The 17976-nt window shown below is 44.9% G+C and overlaps 1 protein-coding gene across 1 annotated transcript in view; it reads left to right on the top strand.

The window, feature by feature from the left end:
* MIPEP (mitochondrial intermediate peptidase) overlaps positions 1 to 17976 on the top strand; it is a 596799-nt gene that overhangs the window by 304191 nt on the left and 274632 nt on the right. Inside the window, exon 15 of the mRNA XM_085621596.1 lies at positions 9851 to 9925. Coding sequence (XP_085477722.1) covers positions 9851 to 9925 — 75 coding nt within the window. The remainder of the gene's footprint in view (positions 1 to 9850; positions 9926 to 17976) is intronic.

The following is a 17976-nucleotide window of genomic DNA, read 5'->3' as shown; positions in this document are numbered from 1 at the left end:
CTTCTCCTCACCTACTGTGACTGGAGCCAAGCTGTTTTGATTTCCCCTCCCCTCTTCTGGGGCTTCCTGTATTGTATGTGTTTTTACCTGCCTGGCAGCTATGCAGTTACCTCAGACCTCTGGTGCAGGTTTCTCAGCATTTCTACCCTCCCTTTCCTGTCCTACCTGTCTCACTCAGTAAGGTCAGTCACTGGTGGCCAAAGTGGCCATAGAGAGTCCCTGAGGTGGAGAAAGGCAGAGAGTCTTACCCTCTGTACTTTGTATATGCTCAAAAAGTCTGATTACTCAGGCCAATGGACACCATAATTTGGAAGGACAAGTTCAAGATGTTGACTTTGGCCCAGGTTCTTTCTGCCCTGGATGGTGCCCATGGGTTTGAACAGTACATACTTTGATGTGTCCATTCTGCAATCCCACAGATGCTTTCTTCAGTTCATGGTGGGGTCAGAACACTTTCAGTTTACCATCCTGTTCTTTAGCCTTACACCTTCCCCAGGTTTGTACAAAGGTGATGATTGCCACCCATCTTTGAATGCCAGGAATAGACTTATTTCTATACTTTAGCGGCTGTCTGTTGAAAGCAGGCTCACTGCAATCAATCACGGACAACCTGGAGACAGCTGTCTTCCTCTGTAATCCCTGGGATGTGCCTTCAACAAACCCAAATCCCACCTGCAACCTACAAAAAGAACAGGGGCTCTCCTTGACACATTAGTGTCCAGCCCTTTCCACACCCATAATGAGACCGGGACATTCAGTTTATGAATCTGTTGTTTCAGACTCATTCCTGGGTTGTGGCTTGGATGGATCTTGTCCTGTGTATCCTGCTGGTCCCTTGTGCCCATTGGCCCATTGGCACATTGCCCATTGGCACATGCAGGATGTACAGTGGAGCCTCCACCTGCAGTGGGCATAGGGCTGGAGTTACCTCTCGGACAGCATCTCGATTTCAGAAAAGTCAGTCTGGGGATTTCAGTGATGGAAGTTGGACATCATCCTGACCAGTGGCAGTCTGTTCTCACGGGCTCTCCAGAGATCACAATTTTGTATCTTTTCTGGGCTTGTTAGAGGTGGTGATCAGGGTATTTTTGGTGAGGCCACCTCAATCTTCAGGAACTTCATGCCAGGTAGTTGGCTTCGAAGGCCTTCTTTCTGTCCATCAAGGGAAAGTTGGTTCAGGTCTTGATGGATAACATAACCATTGTGTAGTACTGCAATAAGCCAGCTGGTGTGGAGTTGAGAGTCCTGTTCCAGGAAGCACAACGACCCTGGAGATGTCTTGACCTCCAAAGGTTCTTTCATGGCCAATCCTAGGACTGGCTCACAATATGCGAACCACAAATAAATGGCTTCTGCATCCAGAGGTGGTACAAGGAGTCTTTGCCTGGTGGGTTGAGCCTTGGATAGATCATTTCACCATGCCCATGAACACACAGTGTCCCCAGTACTACTCGCTGGAGTTTCTGCTTCATGGTTCCCTGGGAAGACACATTGTGCCGACAGTGGGACTCTGGTTTTCTGTATGCCTTCTCACCTCCACTACTTCTGCCCTTAATGCTGAAAAAGGTCAGGAAGAACAGAGTTTAACTAATCCTGATAGCTTGGTTTGGGTCAGAAGAGTGTGGTACTCTGACATGCTGAGCCTGAGCATTTATTTTCTGGTCCGTCTACCTATTCTGGAGAACCTTGTCCTTCAGCAGCAGGGCAAAGTCCTGCACTCCAATCTCTAGATCTTACACCTGAATGTGTGGAGATTGATCGGCACCAACTGGATGGATTTGATCTCCCTGCAGAAGTAGTGGAAGATATTCTTGCAGCTCGGTACTTGTCTATCAAATCTATTTATTCTGGTTATTGGATGACGTTTTAGGCCTGGCGCAGAGAGTTTCAGGTTGACCTTCTTCAGGACAATCTGTCTGATGTTCTAATGTTTGTTTTGTATTGTTGGCAAACCCCCACATTGGCACTCATCTAAGTTGATTTATTCTTATATTCTTAGTCATCAGACTTTATTTCAGTGTATGTGCAGACGACGGTAAATCCTATTAATCTCTGACCTTTACAGTGTGTATCCAACACACACTCCCCAAACTCTGGTCATGTCAACCTCTGATTGCACCACCTTTTGTGTCTTGTCACCTACTCTCCTGGTTTCAAACTAACCTTCAGTCATGTGTATTACCAGTTCATCTTCTGCTTTTAACATTACCCATCGACTCCTTGGGTTGGCCTTATCTGTATGAAGCACCAGAGGATATGGGGTTAGATCCTACTATGATGCTGAACTGGATTAAGTTACTATATTCAAACCCTACAGCTATAGTGAAATTTGGCTAAAAATGTTTCCCCTGAATGGAACATTGAACTGAGGCAGTTGAAAAAGTTGCCCCATATCCACTATATTATTTGCCCTAGGCATAAGTAGGTCAACCCCTTGGCATGCCACTTGAGGAGATATGGACTCCAGAATGCTTTGCAAACATTGGGTATCCACCACGCAATATCTTTGTATGCAGCTACCATACTTCTGTACATTTAAGGCCCATCAGCACAACTATGAAGTAGAATGGAACTGTTCTATTTTATCATTTATATAGTGCTTACTTACCCCTCCGTGGGGCTGTGAAGTGCTTTCCTACATGGGTAGCATGGGTGTGTGATATGAATAGAGTTATCTTTGTTTTGATCCTATGTTGAAGGTGTTTTCATTTCGTGTGTGATGACCACACACCAGGTGCTTTTATTGTGTTCAAGATATGGAACTCTTAGAAGTTTGTGCGAAATACATTTAGAACACTTTCAGGCCTAAATGCCATCTGGCATAAATCCAGCTTGTTTTTGCCCCATTGGGCTGCTTCTGATCCCCATTACAGTCTAGCCCCTTTTCATAGCACAAACTTTAGATATTATGTGCAATTTTGGAAGAAGCCACCATTGTCAACGATGGATAGGATTGTACTGTCCAAAATGACACTTCCTCTCCTGCTGCAGCAGTTTACCTTACTATTCTTTGACACCAGTAACCATGCCCCCGTTCCCTATTTCAAGAACTATGGGCTTGATGTACACAATTTACATTCGCAAAAAGTGGTTGCAAACTGCGCACCAACCTTTTACAAATGGAGAATTGTGTAAACCAACTTATGTACTGGCACCTGGGTTCACAAAGTTCCAAATCATAGTGGGTCGTAATCCGACCGACCTCATCAATAATAATGAGGTAGGTTGCAACTTGCGACTCATTACTATTGGATGCCATCACACGTATGGTGGCCTTTTGGTGTCAGAAGACCACCATCAGTCTGTGAGCAAATTTAAATAAAATAAACTTTTAGTTTTAAAATGCAGGCCGTGTCCTTAAATGAAATAGGGCTGCATTTAAAAAGAAACTCCAGATTCAGTAACTTTTCAATGTTTTGCACCTGGATTACGTTCACAAAACAGTGTTATATACTATAATGAATTGCTATTTGAAAAAGACGACTTAAATACTTCCCTGACAAATAGCGATTCGTTATGCCTTTCTAAACCCATTTTGCCATTCAGTAACGTTACCGAGTCGCAAAATGGATGTAGTCGATTTAAAAAAGACATTTTGCTGTCGCAAACTGTGTGATTTTTCAAATCGCAGGCTTTGCAACCTCAAAATGGCTTTGAACATCGGGCTCTAGATTCAATATTGCCGCTGTTGATATTTACTTAGATAAGAAAGAAGTTTGCACTAGAAGTTGCGCCTCCCAGTTTCAAAGGGTGGGCTGGGCACTCCATACTATGAGTACTATTATTTTGATGCACTTCAAAATGTGGCGAAATGCATTCCTGAATCTGTAAAACTTTTTATCTACAGAGGCACACCCAGGGGAGCTGTGGGGATTATTGTTTGACAACCTGTTCCCAAATTGATTTCCACAGCTAAGTACTCCTAGAGTAGATATCTCACTGTGTGGAATATATAGAGCACCTGCTCTTGAGATGGGCAATATACAGGCCAGTACTGCTTCCCCAAACAATGCGACTCTATTCAACTTTGAACCTATTTCGCTGAAGAGTTCCCTGATAGTTTTAAATAACCTTAAATCAAGCTCTCCATCATCCACCCACCCAATTTGTTAGCTTTATGGGCCTGTGTAATTAACCCTCTGGCGAACAAGGCGCTTAATTCGTCATTAGCGACAGCCATGAAACCAAGCTCTTGGAAACTAGCCAAAATTCTCCCCCTGTTGAAGAAACCATCTGCGGACCCAGAGGTGCAGTCTAATTACAGGCCTATCTCCTTGCTACCAGCACTATCCAAGAAATTGGAGAAGCACGTGAATCAGCAGCTCTCTGGATATCTGGAATCCAACAACCTGCTCCATCCTGGCCAGTCCGGCTTTAGACCCACCTTTAGCACTGAGACCGCACTTATGGAGGTAACTGATTTATTTATTCATTTATTTTAAGAGATTTATAGAGCGTGCGATTACCAAAAAGGTGTCCTGGCGCTATCCACTCCTCCATAAACCCAGACAGGCAACAACTAATTCGCAAACAGCCAGGTCTTCAGCGATTTTCTAAAACAGAGTAGGCTATCCATACGACGAAGGTGGAGAGGCAGCCCGTTCCACAACTTAGCTGCACCAAAGGAAAAGCTACGTCCAGCCCAGCGGGCCTTTTTTATAACGGGGACAGTAGTCAGATTAGCATCGGATGATCAGAGCCGCCACGAAGGGGCGTACCATTTGAATTGTTTTATTAAAAAATCGGAGCCTACCTCATGTAAAGCCTTAAAAACCAGGCACAATGCTTTTAACTGGACTCTGCTTTTAACAGGGAGCCAGTGCAGATCTCGGACGGCCTTTGAAATGGGAGCAAATTTGGGGATGCCAGTTAATAATCTAGCAGCAGCATTCTGCAATAACTGCAATCTGTGCAACAGATTTTCCTGTATGTTAAGGTACAAACTGTTGCAATAATCCAATCTAGATGTTACAAGGGCCGTTACCACAGTTTTACGGCATTCAGGGGGGAGCAGAATCAGGATTTTTTTCACAATTCTCAGAATGTACCCTATTTTCGAGGCTACTGCTTTAACCTGTGCGGTCATAGAAAGTTTTGCATCCACCACCATACCGAGATTTTTTACCTTATCAACCGGGATGGGAAGGACCCCCAATTCCGGCGGCCACCATAAGGGCGTCCAGAAATTGGGGTTATTCCCAAACAACAGGACATCGGTCTTATTAGGATTCAACCTAAGACAGTTACTAGCCATCCAGTGCCCCACTTCCGACATACAGGACTGAAAATTGAGATCCATCCCCTTTTCTAGACCTGGAAGTAAAGACACTACGATTTGCGTGTCATCCGCATTCGATGTGACACTAAACCCGTAGCGTCTGAGGATGGAGGCAAGGGAGGTAACATAAATGTTGAACAAGGTGGGGCTTAATGAAGACCCTGCGGAACCCCACACGGTAAGGAGAAGGGTTGAGAAGAAATATTTCCCAGGGACACTGTTTGGCTACGGTCCGAGAGGAAAGAGTTTAGCAGATCCCATGCTTTACGCCGAATCCCTCCTTTCCTTAGACGATCCATCAACAAACCGTGATGGACCGTATCGAACGCGGCCGATGGGTCCAGAAGGATCAGAGCCGCTCTGCCTCCCTGATCCACTGCCGACCTGATTTCCTCCGTGGCTTTGACCAGAGCGGATTCGGTACTATGTCCTTCCCTGAATCCGTATTGGGAAGCGTCAAGCAGAAGGGTATTCTTCATAAAGACAGTAAGTTGTTTATTCATAGCCTTTTCAACTAGTTTCGCTGGAAGAGGCAGACGGGAAATGGGCCGGAAATTGTTTGAATCCGAAGGGTCCAGACTAGGTTTTTTTAATAGCGGAAGAATGGAGGCCTCCTTCCAGATTTTTGGGAATTGCCCTCCTTCGAACATTCCTTTAAAAATGGGAGTAAGATAGGAGGCTATGGGGACAGGGGCTAATTTAATAATCTTCATTGGGCAGGGATCCAGTGGAGACCAGGAGTTTGCTTTGGCAAGTAATTCCAATGTGTCCTGCAGGGTTAGTGGCCTGAAAGCCTCCAGGGTTTCTGCCGGTGTAACCAAGTCTTCTACTTCCAACTCAGTCTCGCGACCAAGCCTAATTAAATCACAGAGGCTAGTGAAGATGTTGTTGACTTTGGTTTGAAAAAATAACGCAATTTGTTCACAGAGCTCTGTGCTTGACTGGACGGGGGCTGACTTGACAGAGGACAGATTGGTAATTGTGAGAGAAAGCTCTTTTGCCGAGTTTTTAGCCGCCTCTATTTGAGCGGCATAAAACTTTTGTTTTGCAGCACGTAACATATGTTTATATGTAACCATGCTTGCCAGATAAATTGCCTTTTCCTTATCCGAATAACCCTTCCTCCAATTCCGCTCAAGTCTCTTGCATATGCATTTTTGCGATTTTAGTTCCTTCGAGTACCAGGGGGCTGAGGGAACCATTCTTTTAAATACGGCCAATTTGAGAGGTGCAAGGTCTTTGCAAGCCTGCGTAAGCCATCTCGTGTACGAAGAGGCAGCCTCCTCCATATCGCTGGAAGTGGGTGTGAGAGACGCTGTTAGTACCATAGATAGGGTCTCAGCTTCCACCCTATTCCATGCTCTAACTTTCTTCTGTTCACGTTGGTACCTCCCATTGGGTATGTGGGGTTTAACAGTAAGATTGAACAGTACTCCAGCATGGTCTGACCAAGCCAGTGGCAGAAGGCCCGAGAAAGATAACTCAGGAATGTTTGAAAAAACCCCATCGAGGGTATGTCCCGCCAAATGCGAGGGACCCGTTACTTGCTGGGAGAGCTCTGCGGCTTCCATAAGGTCTATTAGGCGCGCTGTTTCCGGGTCGTCAACCCGCTCCAAATAGAAATTGAAATCGCCTAGTATAGTATGGGAATTACCCAGCAAGGCGCCCTCTTAAGAGGGTTCCCAGCGCAGGAGAAAAAGAGGATCTAGCGCCGGGAGGTCTATATATTAGGCTGCCCTTAAATGAAAAATGGTTAGTTAACCTCAGGTTGAACGCGAGTGCCTCGCAAGCGGGCAGGTTAAGCGCTTTGCATGTTCCCTGAATGGAGCTGTGATAGAGAATGGCCAAACCGCCTCCCCTCTTGTCTGGTCTATTAAGCACCTCACACTGAAAACCAGGGGGGGTCGCTTTAACTAGGTCAGGCCCGGACGCCTCGTCCGTCCAGGTTTCTGTTATGAAAGCCATTTTAATGCCTTGGTCAATCAGTAAATTAGCACATTCCGTGCTATGTTTCACCAGCGATCTAGCATTTATAAGAATGCAGCTAAAATTCTCAGAAGAGCCTCTGACCAGGAGTACAACCTCCTTCAAAGCTTTGATGGGTTCTAAACATAATGTAGGAAACGGCGTTCTACAATTGGGGCATGAACCAGGGGGCAGACTATTACTAGCCTCAGCCCTCAGGCGCTCACAATTGGCATGACTTCCCCCCCATTTAGCTCCATCAAAGCTTCTCTAGAGCAATAGTATTGTCTATGCGATCCTAAAAGCGATTGGCCAGGGATTTGGGGCGCTGAGCGCGACCCGGGCGCAGACGGGCTTGCCTTAGGCGCGCCTTCGGCGCGCCAGCGGTGCGATCGCGCCAGCGCTTCTAAAGTAGGCAGGCTACCGCCCAACTAGACTGCTAACCAGTCCGCCCCTCCAAGATGGCCGCCACTGCCCGGGGGACCCTGCTTCACAGGCAACGCCTGCTCGGGTCCGGGCTGGCGCCAGGTAAGTGGGAGAACCAGCAATCCACAGCTAAATGTAACAAATCAAGTGCAGGCTAAAAAACAGTGTGCAAAATTGGCAAGTAGCGAGTTAAAAGAATAAATTAGTAGCAGCGAGTTCACAATCACGTCAGCGCGAAGAGAGCTCCAAATACCTAGCGTCTAGATTATCCTCTACTCCCGGCTCAAGCCTCAGGAGTGAATGGACCCGATAACATCAAAGGCACTTTAGATGTCGGGGAAAGGCTGTGCTGATCAGCATCCTTCGATACGGTCCCCCACTCTAGACTCCTGGCACGCCTTCAGTATAGTGGGTCAAGCCTTGGACTGGCTCGCCTCCTTTTTGGAAGCAGAACTCAACAGGTTTGGATTCCTCCTTTCTCCTCGAAACTGCGCAAGTTGACAGTGGGAGTCCAACCAGGCATCTGCTCTGACCCAAACACTATTTAATATACATCTCATCCCTCTTGCTCAAATAGCAGAAACCCTGGGGGCAAAAGTTGCATCTTTTGCTGATGATATTCAGCTGCTGTTCTCATGCGGCAAGGGAGAAGTGTTTTATGGGATGCTGATTAAAACTGGCCGGACTGCAGTCTTCTATTGGATGGCCGTACACCAGATGAAGTGCAATGCTGACAAAACAGAAGGTCTTTTTGGGGAAATACTTATTCAGAAATTTGGCAGACCTTCTGGCCTGAAAATGCCCTCTCCCTCCAAGTCCTCAGGGAGGCATAGTCAAGAACCTAGGGGTCAAATTTGATGATAACCTGTCTTTTAAGCCACAAATTATGTGAGTGGTTGGCACTTGCTTTGGTATACTACGCTTTCTTAAAAAGCTCCTACACTATCTGTCCTTCACTGCAAAAAAAATGTTTTCCAGGCCCTGATAACCTCGAGGTTGGACTACGGTAATGCCCTCTATTTTGGTCTGCTGGGGTGTTGGAGAGCCTACAGGTGGTCCAAAATTTAGCTGTTCGTTTTCTTTTGAATTTGCCAGTTAGAGCGCATATGTTCCCTCATCTACACGCTCTTCACTGCCTTCCTATCAGGAAAAGAAACCTGTTCAAGGCACTTCTGCTAGTCCATGGGGCAATTTACCAGACAGATACGGTCTACCTCAGAACAAGGTTTATTTTCTATGCCGCATCAAAACACCTAAGGTCGGCCAATAAACTGCTAGCAGCGACTCCCAGAATTCGGCGTGTCAGAGCGAGACGTAGGTCTCTTGCCCATCCTGGACCAATTGTCTGCAATAAACTTGCTCTCGTGCTCCGCGCCTTAGGCAATGTTTAAAAAAAAAAGCTGAAAGCCTGACTTTTTTGTGCAGGATTAAAACTTCAGAATTTATCTTCAAACTTTCAAGACGTACCATCACTTCAGAGCGTACCATCACTTGACCTGTGCTAGGCGCCAGGACACCACTCGGAGTAGTTGCACGCGTTTCAAGTCGCTTTCTTATCGTATCATTGAGATGTTTGAATAGTTGGCAGGAATCATACGGTCCACCGACATGGGCTTATGGAGGCGCTTTGCTGTTAAAACTTTAGGAGACATGAATTCCTCCAGAGCCCTCCACACTGTTGCAGAAGTGCAGGACAACTATAGAGTGCACAGTCAGAACAATTTGGGCTAGTGGATGGTTTGAGCCAATGACTTACACGATTTTGGGGTTCTGGTCTCATACCCATATCACTAATATAAAGGAATGTTTATTGCAAACATATGACTGCTACGTATAGACCTAGGCATGTTTTATATTTTTCTCCATTTTCATTTTTCTTCTATGTTTTATTTTTGTGCCATGTGCTTGCAATAAAAAAAATAACCATTGCAGTGAGCCCAGACCTACTTTCTTTGCCAATTTCTAAAATGCATGATCAACATCTCTTTCTAGTAGTCACCCAGTTGCGAGAGGACTTCCTTCCCAGAAAAAGCTATGCTATTCCTGCACACCCTGGCTAATTCAGTAGAAAGGTTAAGTCTCGTATTGAATATAGAAGTCTGCAACTGTACATTATTTTTGCTTGACAGTGAGCCCATTAAGACCAGATATGTTATGTTTTTTTATTTCCTTTTCTTATAGGCACTGCCCAAAAGCATGGTCTCTCGTCTCTGTGAGTCTAAAAAGGTTTGTGCAGCTGCAGATTTACAACTTCAGGTATGTCCACTGTTTTTTGTAATCATTTATATGAAGTTCTGATGGAGAATTGAAATTGATGCTGTCCTGCTGGTTCATTGAGTCACAGACCTCCATTCTTTAGTTATTTCCATCTTTCATAACCCTAACATTGCAATGCAATCTAAAGGCAATGAACAGTAGTCCTGGTTGTTGAAATGTGAATTTGAAGTGTCATAATATGGTTGGCATCAATGTCTTAATGAGTGAATTGACAATGATCAAGAAATCGAGGCGGAGTAGGTTGATTTTAAAGAGTAAAAAGCCACTCTTATCTAATTTGATAAATGTAGGAAATATGCATCTATGACTGTATCATTGTTTAGTGATGGGGATCACTCTGTAGAAATATTGTAAGTAGGTTTGTTAGGTTGATGTTCTGCATAATTACAGAAACCATAAACTACACAACACTCACTGTTTTCATAACTAAACAACAATGCACTGAATCCCTACTAAATGAACGTGCCTCTCCTTGGGCAAGTACCTCACCAGAAAACAATTACAACATCACAAAGTGAGTCGCTTTACACCACCTCACGAGTTGGATCAAACCAATGGCAGCTGCACACAGGAGCACACCAGGAAAATGTACACCCATGCATGCCGTTGCACAACAGTGACAGAGGTGACAAACTCCCATGCCAGTAGGGAAGGCACAAATATAAAGAGAAACTCAAAACAACTGAAGAGCTTAATCCAGTGTGCTTAAACTTGCAAACCACAATCAGCATGAAGGCCACCACATAACCCAAGTATAGCAACCACAATGGATGAGAGTTCAGAGTGGTGCAGAGAAAACAGACTGGTGTCCCATGAACCCGCTCCAAAATGGTACCAGAAGAAGCACTTTTATTGGGTGAGCTCTCAATCCTTCCAAAGACTCTGTAGGCTTGTAGTGAGTTCCCCTAAGCCCCAGGGGCAGCCTCCACTGACTCGGCCTCTAACCATGAGTTAAGGGTCTATGTTGTATATATTGGGCTAGCAGAGACCATGAGTGTTACTCCTCCCCCAGACGTACAAATTCCTTTTCTCTTCATATAGTCAGTTAGCAGCCATTTTCCAATGGACTGTATCATTACGGTCACCCAGGGTATTTAGATTCAGGTTTGAATAGCTCATTCACAGACCATTTTTCGGGAATAGAGGGTTCTTATCCTATCTGAGGAATGGAGAAATGGAGTTTTTACCTAAATCCAAACTATCATCGGTGGCGCCATACAATAGTAATGTATATGACTGTTTAGGGGGCTACATAGCCCAGCATGGGGCACAAGGCCAACATGGGGACCTTTAACGTTCATAACCTCAGTGGTCTTAAGTCTCCAAACTATAATTATAAAAAATATTTTTTGAATAATCATTTGCCAATACATTGTATCCATTATACTTGTGTCACCTGCATTTGCCCTGTTCCTGGTTTTCCTGAGTACATACCTTTGTCCACTGACACTGAGAAGTGTATTTTAATATGTTCAAATGCAGCAAGTACCACTTGTTGGAAACCCTATCCACATTAGATCTGCTCATTTTCCCAAGAGCCTTTACAAGTATTACCTTTAGGTATTGTTCTATGAGTGTTGACCAGAGTCGTTTGAATGAAAAAGACTGCTTCCCTAGATGCTCTCCTGTGTGTAACCTGACTCGCTCATTTGCGGCCCATGATGCGTCGAAACTGAAAAGGAGGCTGTGAAGACAGCTCGGTCACAGCCCTGACATTAGCATTAAGCCTTCCTCTTCCCGCACCAAACATGTATCCGGTGCACTGATTGGATACAGCTCAGCTCCTAGAAACACCCCTCTGGTTTAAAAGTGACCACATTTGGGATTGTATCTTTCCTAGATTCGTTTTCTGGCTCACTCCTCAAATGGAAATGGCAGAAGTATTAACTAACAGTTGTACAGCTCACCATGTATTGAGTATAGCATGCCATTAATGCACCTAAGGTTCTGCATAATAAGAATCAAACAAACTGGCCTGGTAAATCTTCTCAGTGAAAGACAATGCTGCAAGTCCTGCAGGCAATTTCTCAATACTCTTGTGATTACTCAAGAACTGTTCCAATAAAAAAATGGTATACAAAAGAATATTAAACTAGAGATTAGTTCAGTGGAGCAGGAGGCATTCAATAAACCAATACATACAGCTACCATTCTCTCTGTGTTTGATTTGGTATCCTTTCTGGATGTGATGAGCACAGTGATGACACTGCGTCCTTTTTGATATAGGTTAAATGTAATGTCTGCTATTTGTTTATGGAAAACAGGTGCTGGAATTTTGAGATAAAGGGAAGGCAGCTGGATTGATTTTGTGTGGTCTGTTTCTTGCATTTGACAGAGTCTAGAGCGTGTTGTAGGAGAGACTTTTTAAATAGACCAGCACCAAAACGTAATCTAAATAAATGTAATCAAGGCCAAGGGCCAGCTGTACTAAGATTCTATTTAAAAGAAAAGTGGTAGCAAATTGTGCACTGATTTTTTGTGTGTCTGGAAGTTGATTTTGCGAGCTGGTCTATGTACTGTTAGGTCAGTTCACAAAATAACCATTCACAATGGGCTGCAGAATGAACTGCCTTATTAATATTTATTAGGCCCGGTCACAATTTGTGAGCCCCTGTGATTGGCTACAGTCCCGGACTGCAGCTGTTCTATTGCCACCATTATTGTATTTGTCCTTAAAGTGCCTCTGCATATTTAGTTCATTTCAAGGGCCCCTTATCCCGATGGACCTCTCAAATTGCAGATCTGGTGGTCTTTTTAGTGACCGCATTGTTGTTTTCTAAGACTGTGGAGACTCTAAAATGGTCTCCCCGCTGTGTAGTCTTGAGGGGTTTCCTCTCCCACTACTAACCCCTTTGCCCAAGTCCTCACTGGGTGAAGCATTGTTTATTTTGTTGGTTCCAGTAGCTACAGCCAAGGGGGAAGTCTGCTAGCTTTGCTATGTTCATTATCTCCTGTGTTCTTGGTTAAACCCACCCCTTTCAGTTTGATATAATGAATGTGAATGTTTCTAAAGAGCGTCTAGATTGCACTTCTGTTCATGATCGGGAAAGTTAGAATGAGGGTAGACTGAAGACTACTCATGATCCCCTTTGTTTCACCTTTCTTTAGAGTTGACTTTCACTCGTCATCTCCCGCATCATCTTCCCTTCTCTGCTTCTTGTCTCCAGTTTTTTCTCAAAGGAATATTTCAGTTGTTGTTCTAGAGCCGACCCTTGAAGAATGCACATGCTTGGGGTGACATAGGCACAAACCCCAATGCTTACTGGGACCAGGGTAAGGCCTACTCTCCAGAGCACCATTTTTGGGTGAGGAAACTCTTCCCCAACCTGAATAGTTGTTGCCTTTGTATCTGAAGAGTATGCGTAACTCCCTCTTCCTTTCAACGAGCCAAGAAAGGTTCTGCTGTGAGTCTGCCTTTTGTGTGGCTGGCCCACGTTTTAGCAGTGGGAGGGGGTTTTCGTTGTAGTTGAAGAAGCGGAACTGGTTAAGAATATGGCTGGAAATGAGAGTCCGGGAGAACCAGTGAAATGCAGCCTTGTGAAATATTTTTGACCAAGGCACCTTTCCAGAGGCTGACATATTTCACACAGTAGGATTAGGAAGTGTGGACATTTTCTATTTTATTAAGACCAACAATGATAAATTGGATATACCATTTAAAATCAATTTTGAGCCAATGCAATCAGAGACATTTCTTGGCTCCGAAGAAGACCGAAGCCTTCCCTTCTTTCCTGAAGAATTCTTGTCTTGATCATCCACCTCCAGCACCTATCTCTAGAAGTAGAAGTGGTTTCCTGTCTTGGGTACACAAGAAAATTGAATCTTTTCTTCAGAAAAGGCTGTCCACCAGAGAAACTTGTTCCAAAAGGCCTGGATACTTAGGAGTTGAGAAGAGCCTGCCTGCTTAAAAGAGCTTGCTGGGGAACCTTTCCCATGAAAATCTTGAGTGTTGCCCGATGACCTGCTGCACAGTGTTTTTGATGGACACTTCTAGCTACAGATTCCTTGCCTTAAAATACTCGCCAGGTGACAATCTGGATCCAGAAAGCTTTCTCCAGCAATGATTCAAGATGTCACTAGGTGGAACCATGCAGCCCTTCATTAACTGAATACCAATCACCAAGAACCCAGAAGTGACAGGGCGGAGCTGTATATAAGCGAGACCCCTGTGCGCTGACATCAGTTCCTTTCTTTCTGCGCCTTCCAACATGGATCCGAATCTCCGCTCTTGGGGGCTGGAGTATAGGCAACTTCAGTCTCCCCAGCCTCTGCTGCAATCATGTCTGTCTGTTTTTTTAGCCCAAGGACGTGATCTGGCAGGCTTTGTGCAGGCCACAAAGGGCACCAGTCCTTTTCTCCTGTGGCAATAGCCACCAAGCTGCCTTAGCTTGCCATTAGAGGCTTACAGTAATCCTGTGGGAGACAGGATTTAGCACTTTCTCCCAGGGTGGCAATCCATCACATCTAACAGATGGCTCCTTCAAATTGTTCAGCATGGCTGTGCCTTACCCTTTATTTCTTCTCTGCTAAATATTCTCCCAACATCACAGCTAATCTGAGAGGAGCACCTCTCCTTTCTGTTGAAAGAGATGTAAGTTTTATTTTCTAAAGGCGCCATCAAAGGGGTTCCAGACCTGGAACCAGGGGAGGGTCGCTACTCTCGCTATTACTTTGTGTTGAAGAAGAATGAGGCCTTCTGCTTGCCATGCCGTAGTGGGACATTAACTTGGTCCTAATGTGTCTCATGTGTATGCCCTTTGTGCCAATGCACAGCCACTTGTTTCTTCAACTGGCTGTAAAGACTGTCGTCCTCATTGCTATCACATCAACTTGTCGCATGATTGATCTTCAGGCACCTTCGGAGTATCCACACTACACCACATTTTCCCTGACAAATTGGTGCTGAGGACTCTGGGTGTCTTCTTGCCTAAAGTCGTGACTCCCTTCCATGTTGGGCAATCCATCACCCCACCATTCTTCTTTTCCCTCCTTACCCATGAAAAGGGAGGAAAGGCTTCATTGGCTATACCTCAAAAGGGCTTTAAGATTTTACATTGATCGTACCAAGGACCGTTGGTGAACAATAAGCTTTTGGTGCGGTTCTCTGGGGTGAGGAAGGGGAAGATAGTGCAGTAGAAGACGCTATTGAGGTAGACAGTCCTCTTCATTAAGATCTGCTACACACTGGCCATGAAGCTGCCTCCGGGATAGCTGTGAGCTCATACCTCCATAGCCAAGGCTGCTACTGCTGCATTGGTATGCACCTGTTCTTCGTATCTGTAAAGCTGTGGGCATCAGTGCAAATGTTCACCAAGCTTACTGCCTTGAAAACCAGGTCCGACAGGAAGGACATTGCACTTGTTTGTTCCTGTAGGACATTTTGGCCTGAAGTCCACTCCACTGACTCTCCACTTAGTGGGACTTTTGTTGTTAGAAGTATCCATCAGAAGAACAAGTCACATAACTTTGCTATTGTTCTTTTTGGTGGAGTCTCTAATAGGAGGTGGAGTGCCTAAAAGGTGTTCTCTGGTTTATCTTCCCTCTTTTAGGTGATTAATCTACATTTGTATCCTAAATGTATGTAACACGACCTAGCACATATACACCAAGCATTGGAATGCACGCATATGTATTGAAGTTGTTCAGTGCAGAGCTTAAAGCACACAAATTAGCATGAGTTTAGCTTGATGAATCTAAGTAAATGTTCTGCACTGTCATGTGTAGGCTCTATCATCTTACATCACAAATGCTCCATTATTTCCTTCCTGCAATGCTGGTAGGATATCTCAACTGGTTTCCGCCTACAATGCGGATTCAGATTAACATGACAGTGGAAAATTTGTATAAAGATGTGACACTTAGTGACCCTGAGGTAGAGTCTTATTTGGACAGACCTCTCCTAACCCACCTACTGTGGGAACACCAGGATGCACTGCATCTATCAGCAATGGTAATTGAAGTGAGGGAGGCACTGAAAGACATACCCTATGGTGCTAAACCTTGGCAGGCAAATTAGCAGGACTCTGTTACATGGCCCTGGATGTAGCACGTCTTCCAGCGACGTCTAAAGAAGAGTTAATAACATATCTCCCTGAATCCCACTGTAATCTCATGGATAGGTCCCCGTAAAGTGTGGGTGTGACACTGGTAGGCCTCAGTACATGTGTAGGGTTTTGTAAAACCCTGCCACAATTAGCCTTGGGCCATAATTCACGGGCTAAATGGTTGTGCTCCCATGTTTATTACATCATTTTTGGTCAACTTACCTCTGCAGATAGCTGGATATTTCTTTAGAGACATGTACCAACCAGGGTCACTCTGAATAAGTTAAAAGGTGCTTTGATTGGACAAACTTGAACAACACTGGAATTTCTAGGTTTGAGATACAGGAGAGCACTTTGAACAATTTGTTCTCGAGCCAAGTGCCCATCAGCAAAAATCATCTAGTTGTTGTGGGCTGCCCTGTCAGGCTGGAAGAGATTGCTGCAGAAAACCCGCCTCAAGCCAGTGTATGCCTCAAGCCAGTGTATGCCTCAAGCCAGTGTATGCCTCAAGCCAGTGTATGCCTCAAGCCAGTGTATGCCTCAAGCCAGTGTATGCCTCAGCTCCACCACTAATAGGTTTACCAAAATCTGTATTTCATGGCTAACAAAATGGAACCGTGGGCAAAGCAGGGGTGCTGACAGTGGGTGATGCCTACCTACTCCTTGGTCACCTTGAGATCCCTGCATGCATTGATCGAGGAAGAGGGACCTCTGGTGGGCCACTTACTGAAATGAGGCCCTACGGAAAACCCTTTCATTCTGAATGGGGATGCAGGGATCACGAACCCCAAACACATGAGGTCTTGGATTTCTAAAGCACTCATAAGCGCGACTGAAACTGGCTTGCTCATATGAAGGGACAGGTGGGAGGTGGTTTTGTGGAAGGAGCTGGAAGAGAGCCCTTGAATGCACAGCTGCGGTATCAAGACATGCCCACTCTAAATGTACCCAATTTAATTATTTATATAGGACTTACTGAAGCCCTCAAAAAATGAAAAGGTGTATGCGTCTGCCTTGTTAACACGGCCCAGGTGTGCAGATGCGGAGTCTGGGTTTTCTTTCTCATAGAGCATGAAAGTGGAGTGGCCGCGCATTGGTTGGTGCCTGGAGGGCAGCAACAAACTACTTTGCCAAGACCACCCGGATGGGAGCTGTGTGCTGGGCTGTTTCCCACACCCAAAAACAGTTGGTAACAGATTTTAAAACTTTACTATGTTTTTGACGTAAAGGCCAATAACGGATGTCCAAAGAGCTAAAGATTAATCGCAAAAAGTAATGTTGAAGTAGGTCAGTGGCGAGGAAGGGGCGGTTCGGAGCGTCGCCCCGCTGCTCTTTGAGCAGGAAAAATAAAACGATAATAAAGTATTTCTTATTTTATTTTTCGAAGGTTCGGGGCTGGGTTAGGGCAGGGCGGGGCTAGAGGCACAGAGGGGGGAGTGGTTTGCACACTCCAAGTGTGCATGTCTGCTCGGCCGGCCGTCTTGGCATGGGCAGACAGCTAGGAATTTTTGTGTGTCACTGGCACCTTCTCCCTATCTCACCCAGGCCCCAGCCTGCCTACTCTACTGACCAATGAAGCCACTACAAAGGTGACAAATAGAACTTTGGAAAATACAGCTATTGCTTAATAGGAAACTCGACCCACAAAGGTTTGGCCGTTGGGGTGAAAATTTGTGTTTCCTTTTTCTGACTTAAAAAAAAAAAAGCCAAATAATTTTTAATATCTCTATTCATAGCATGGTTTGAGCCCATTTCTATTATGTATTCATTGTGCTTATATGCAGTGCTTAATTTATAAAAATATATATATAATAATAAGTGCCATGGCCCTCGTCAGGAGGCCACTGCAGCTTGCACAACACATTCCCCTTGCCAGCTCTGCCAGTGATGATACCAATACAACTACTAACTATCACTCAATGACAGTTCTGACTATACCAAGCCACATAAGCTATAAAAATGGCTTGGGCGACAGATAATAGCCCT

This window comes from Triturus cristatus, chromosome 8, assembly GCF_964204655.1.
Source record: "Triturus cristatus chromosome 8, aTriCri1.1, whole genome shotgun sequence".
Lineage (NCBI taxonomy): Eukaryota > Metazoa > Chordata > Amphibia > Caudata > Salamandridae > Triturus > Triturus cristatus.
The sequence above is the reverse complement of the archived record's forward strand: the minus strand, read 5'-3'. Positions and strand labels throughout refer to the sequence as shown.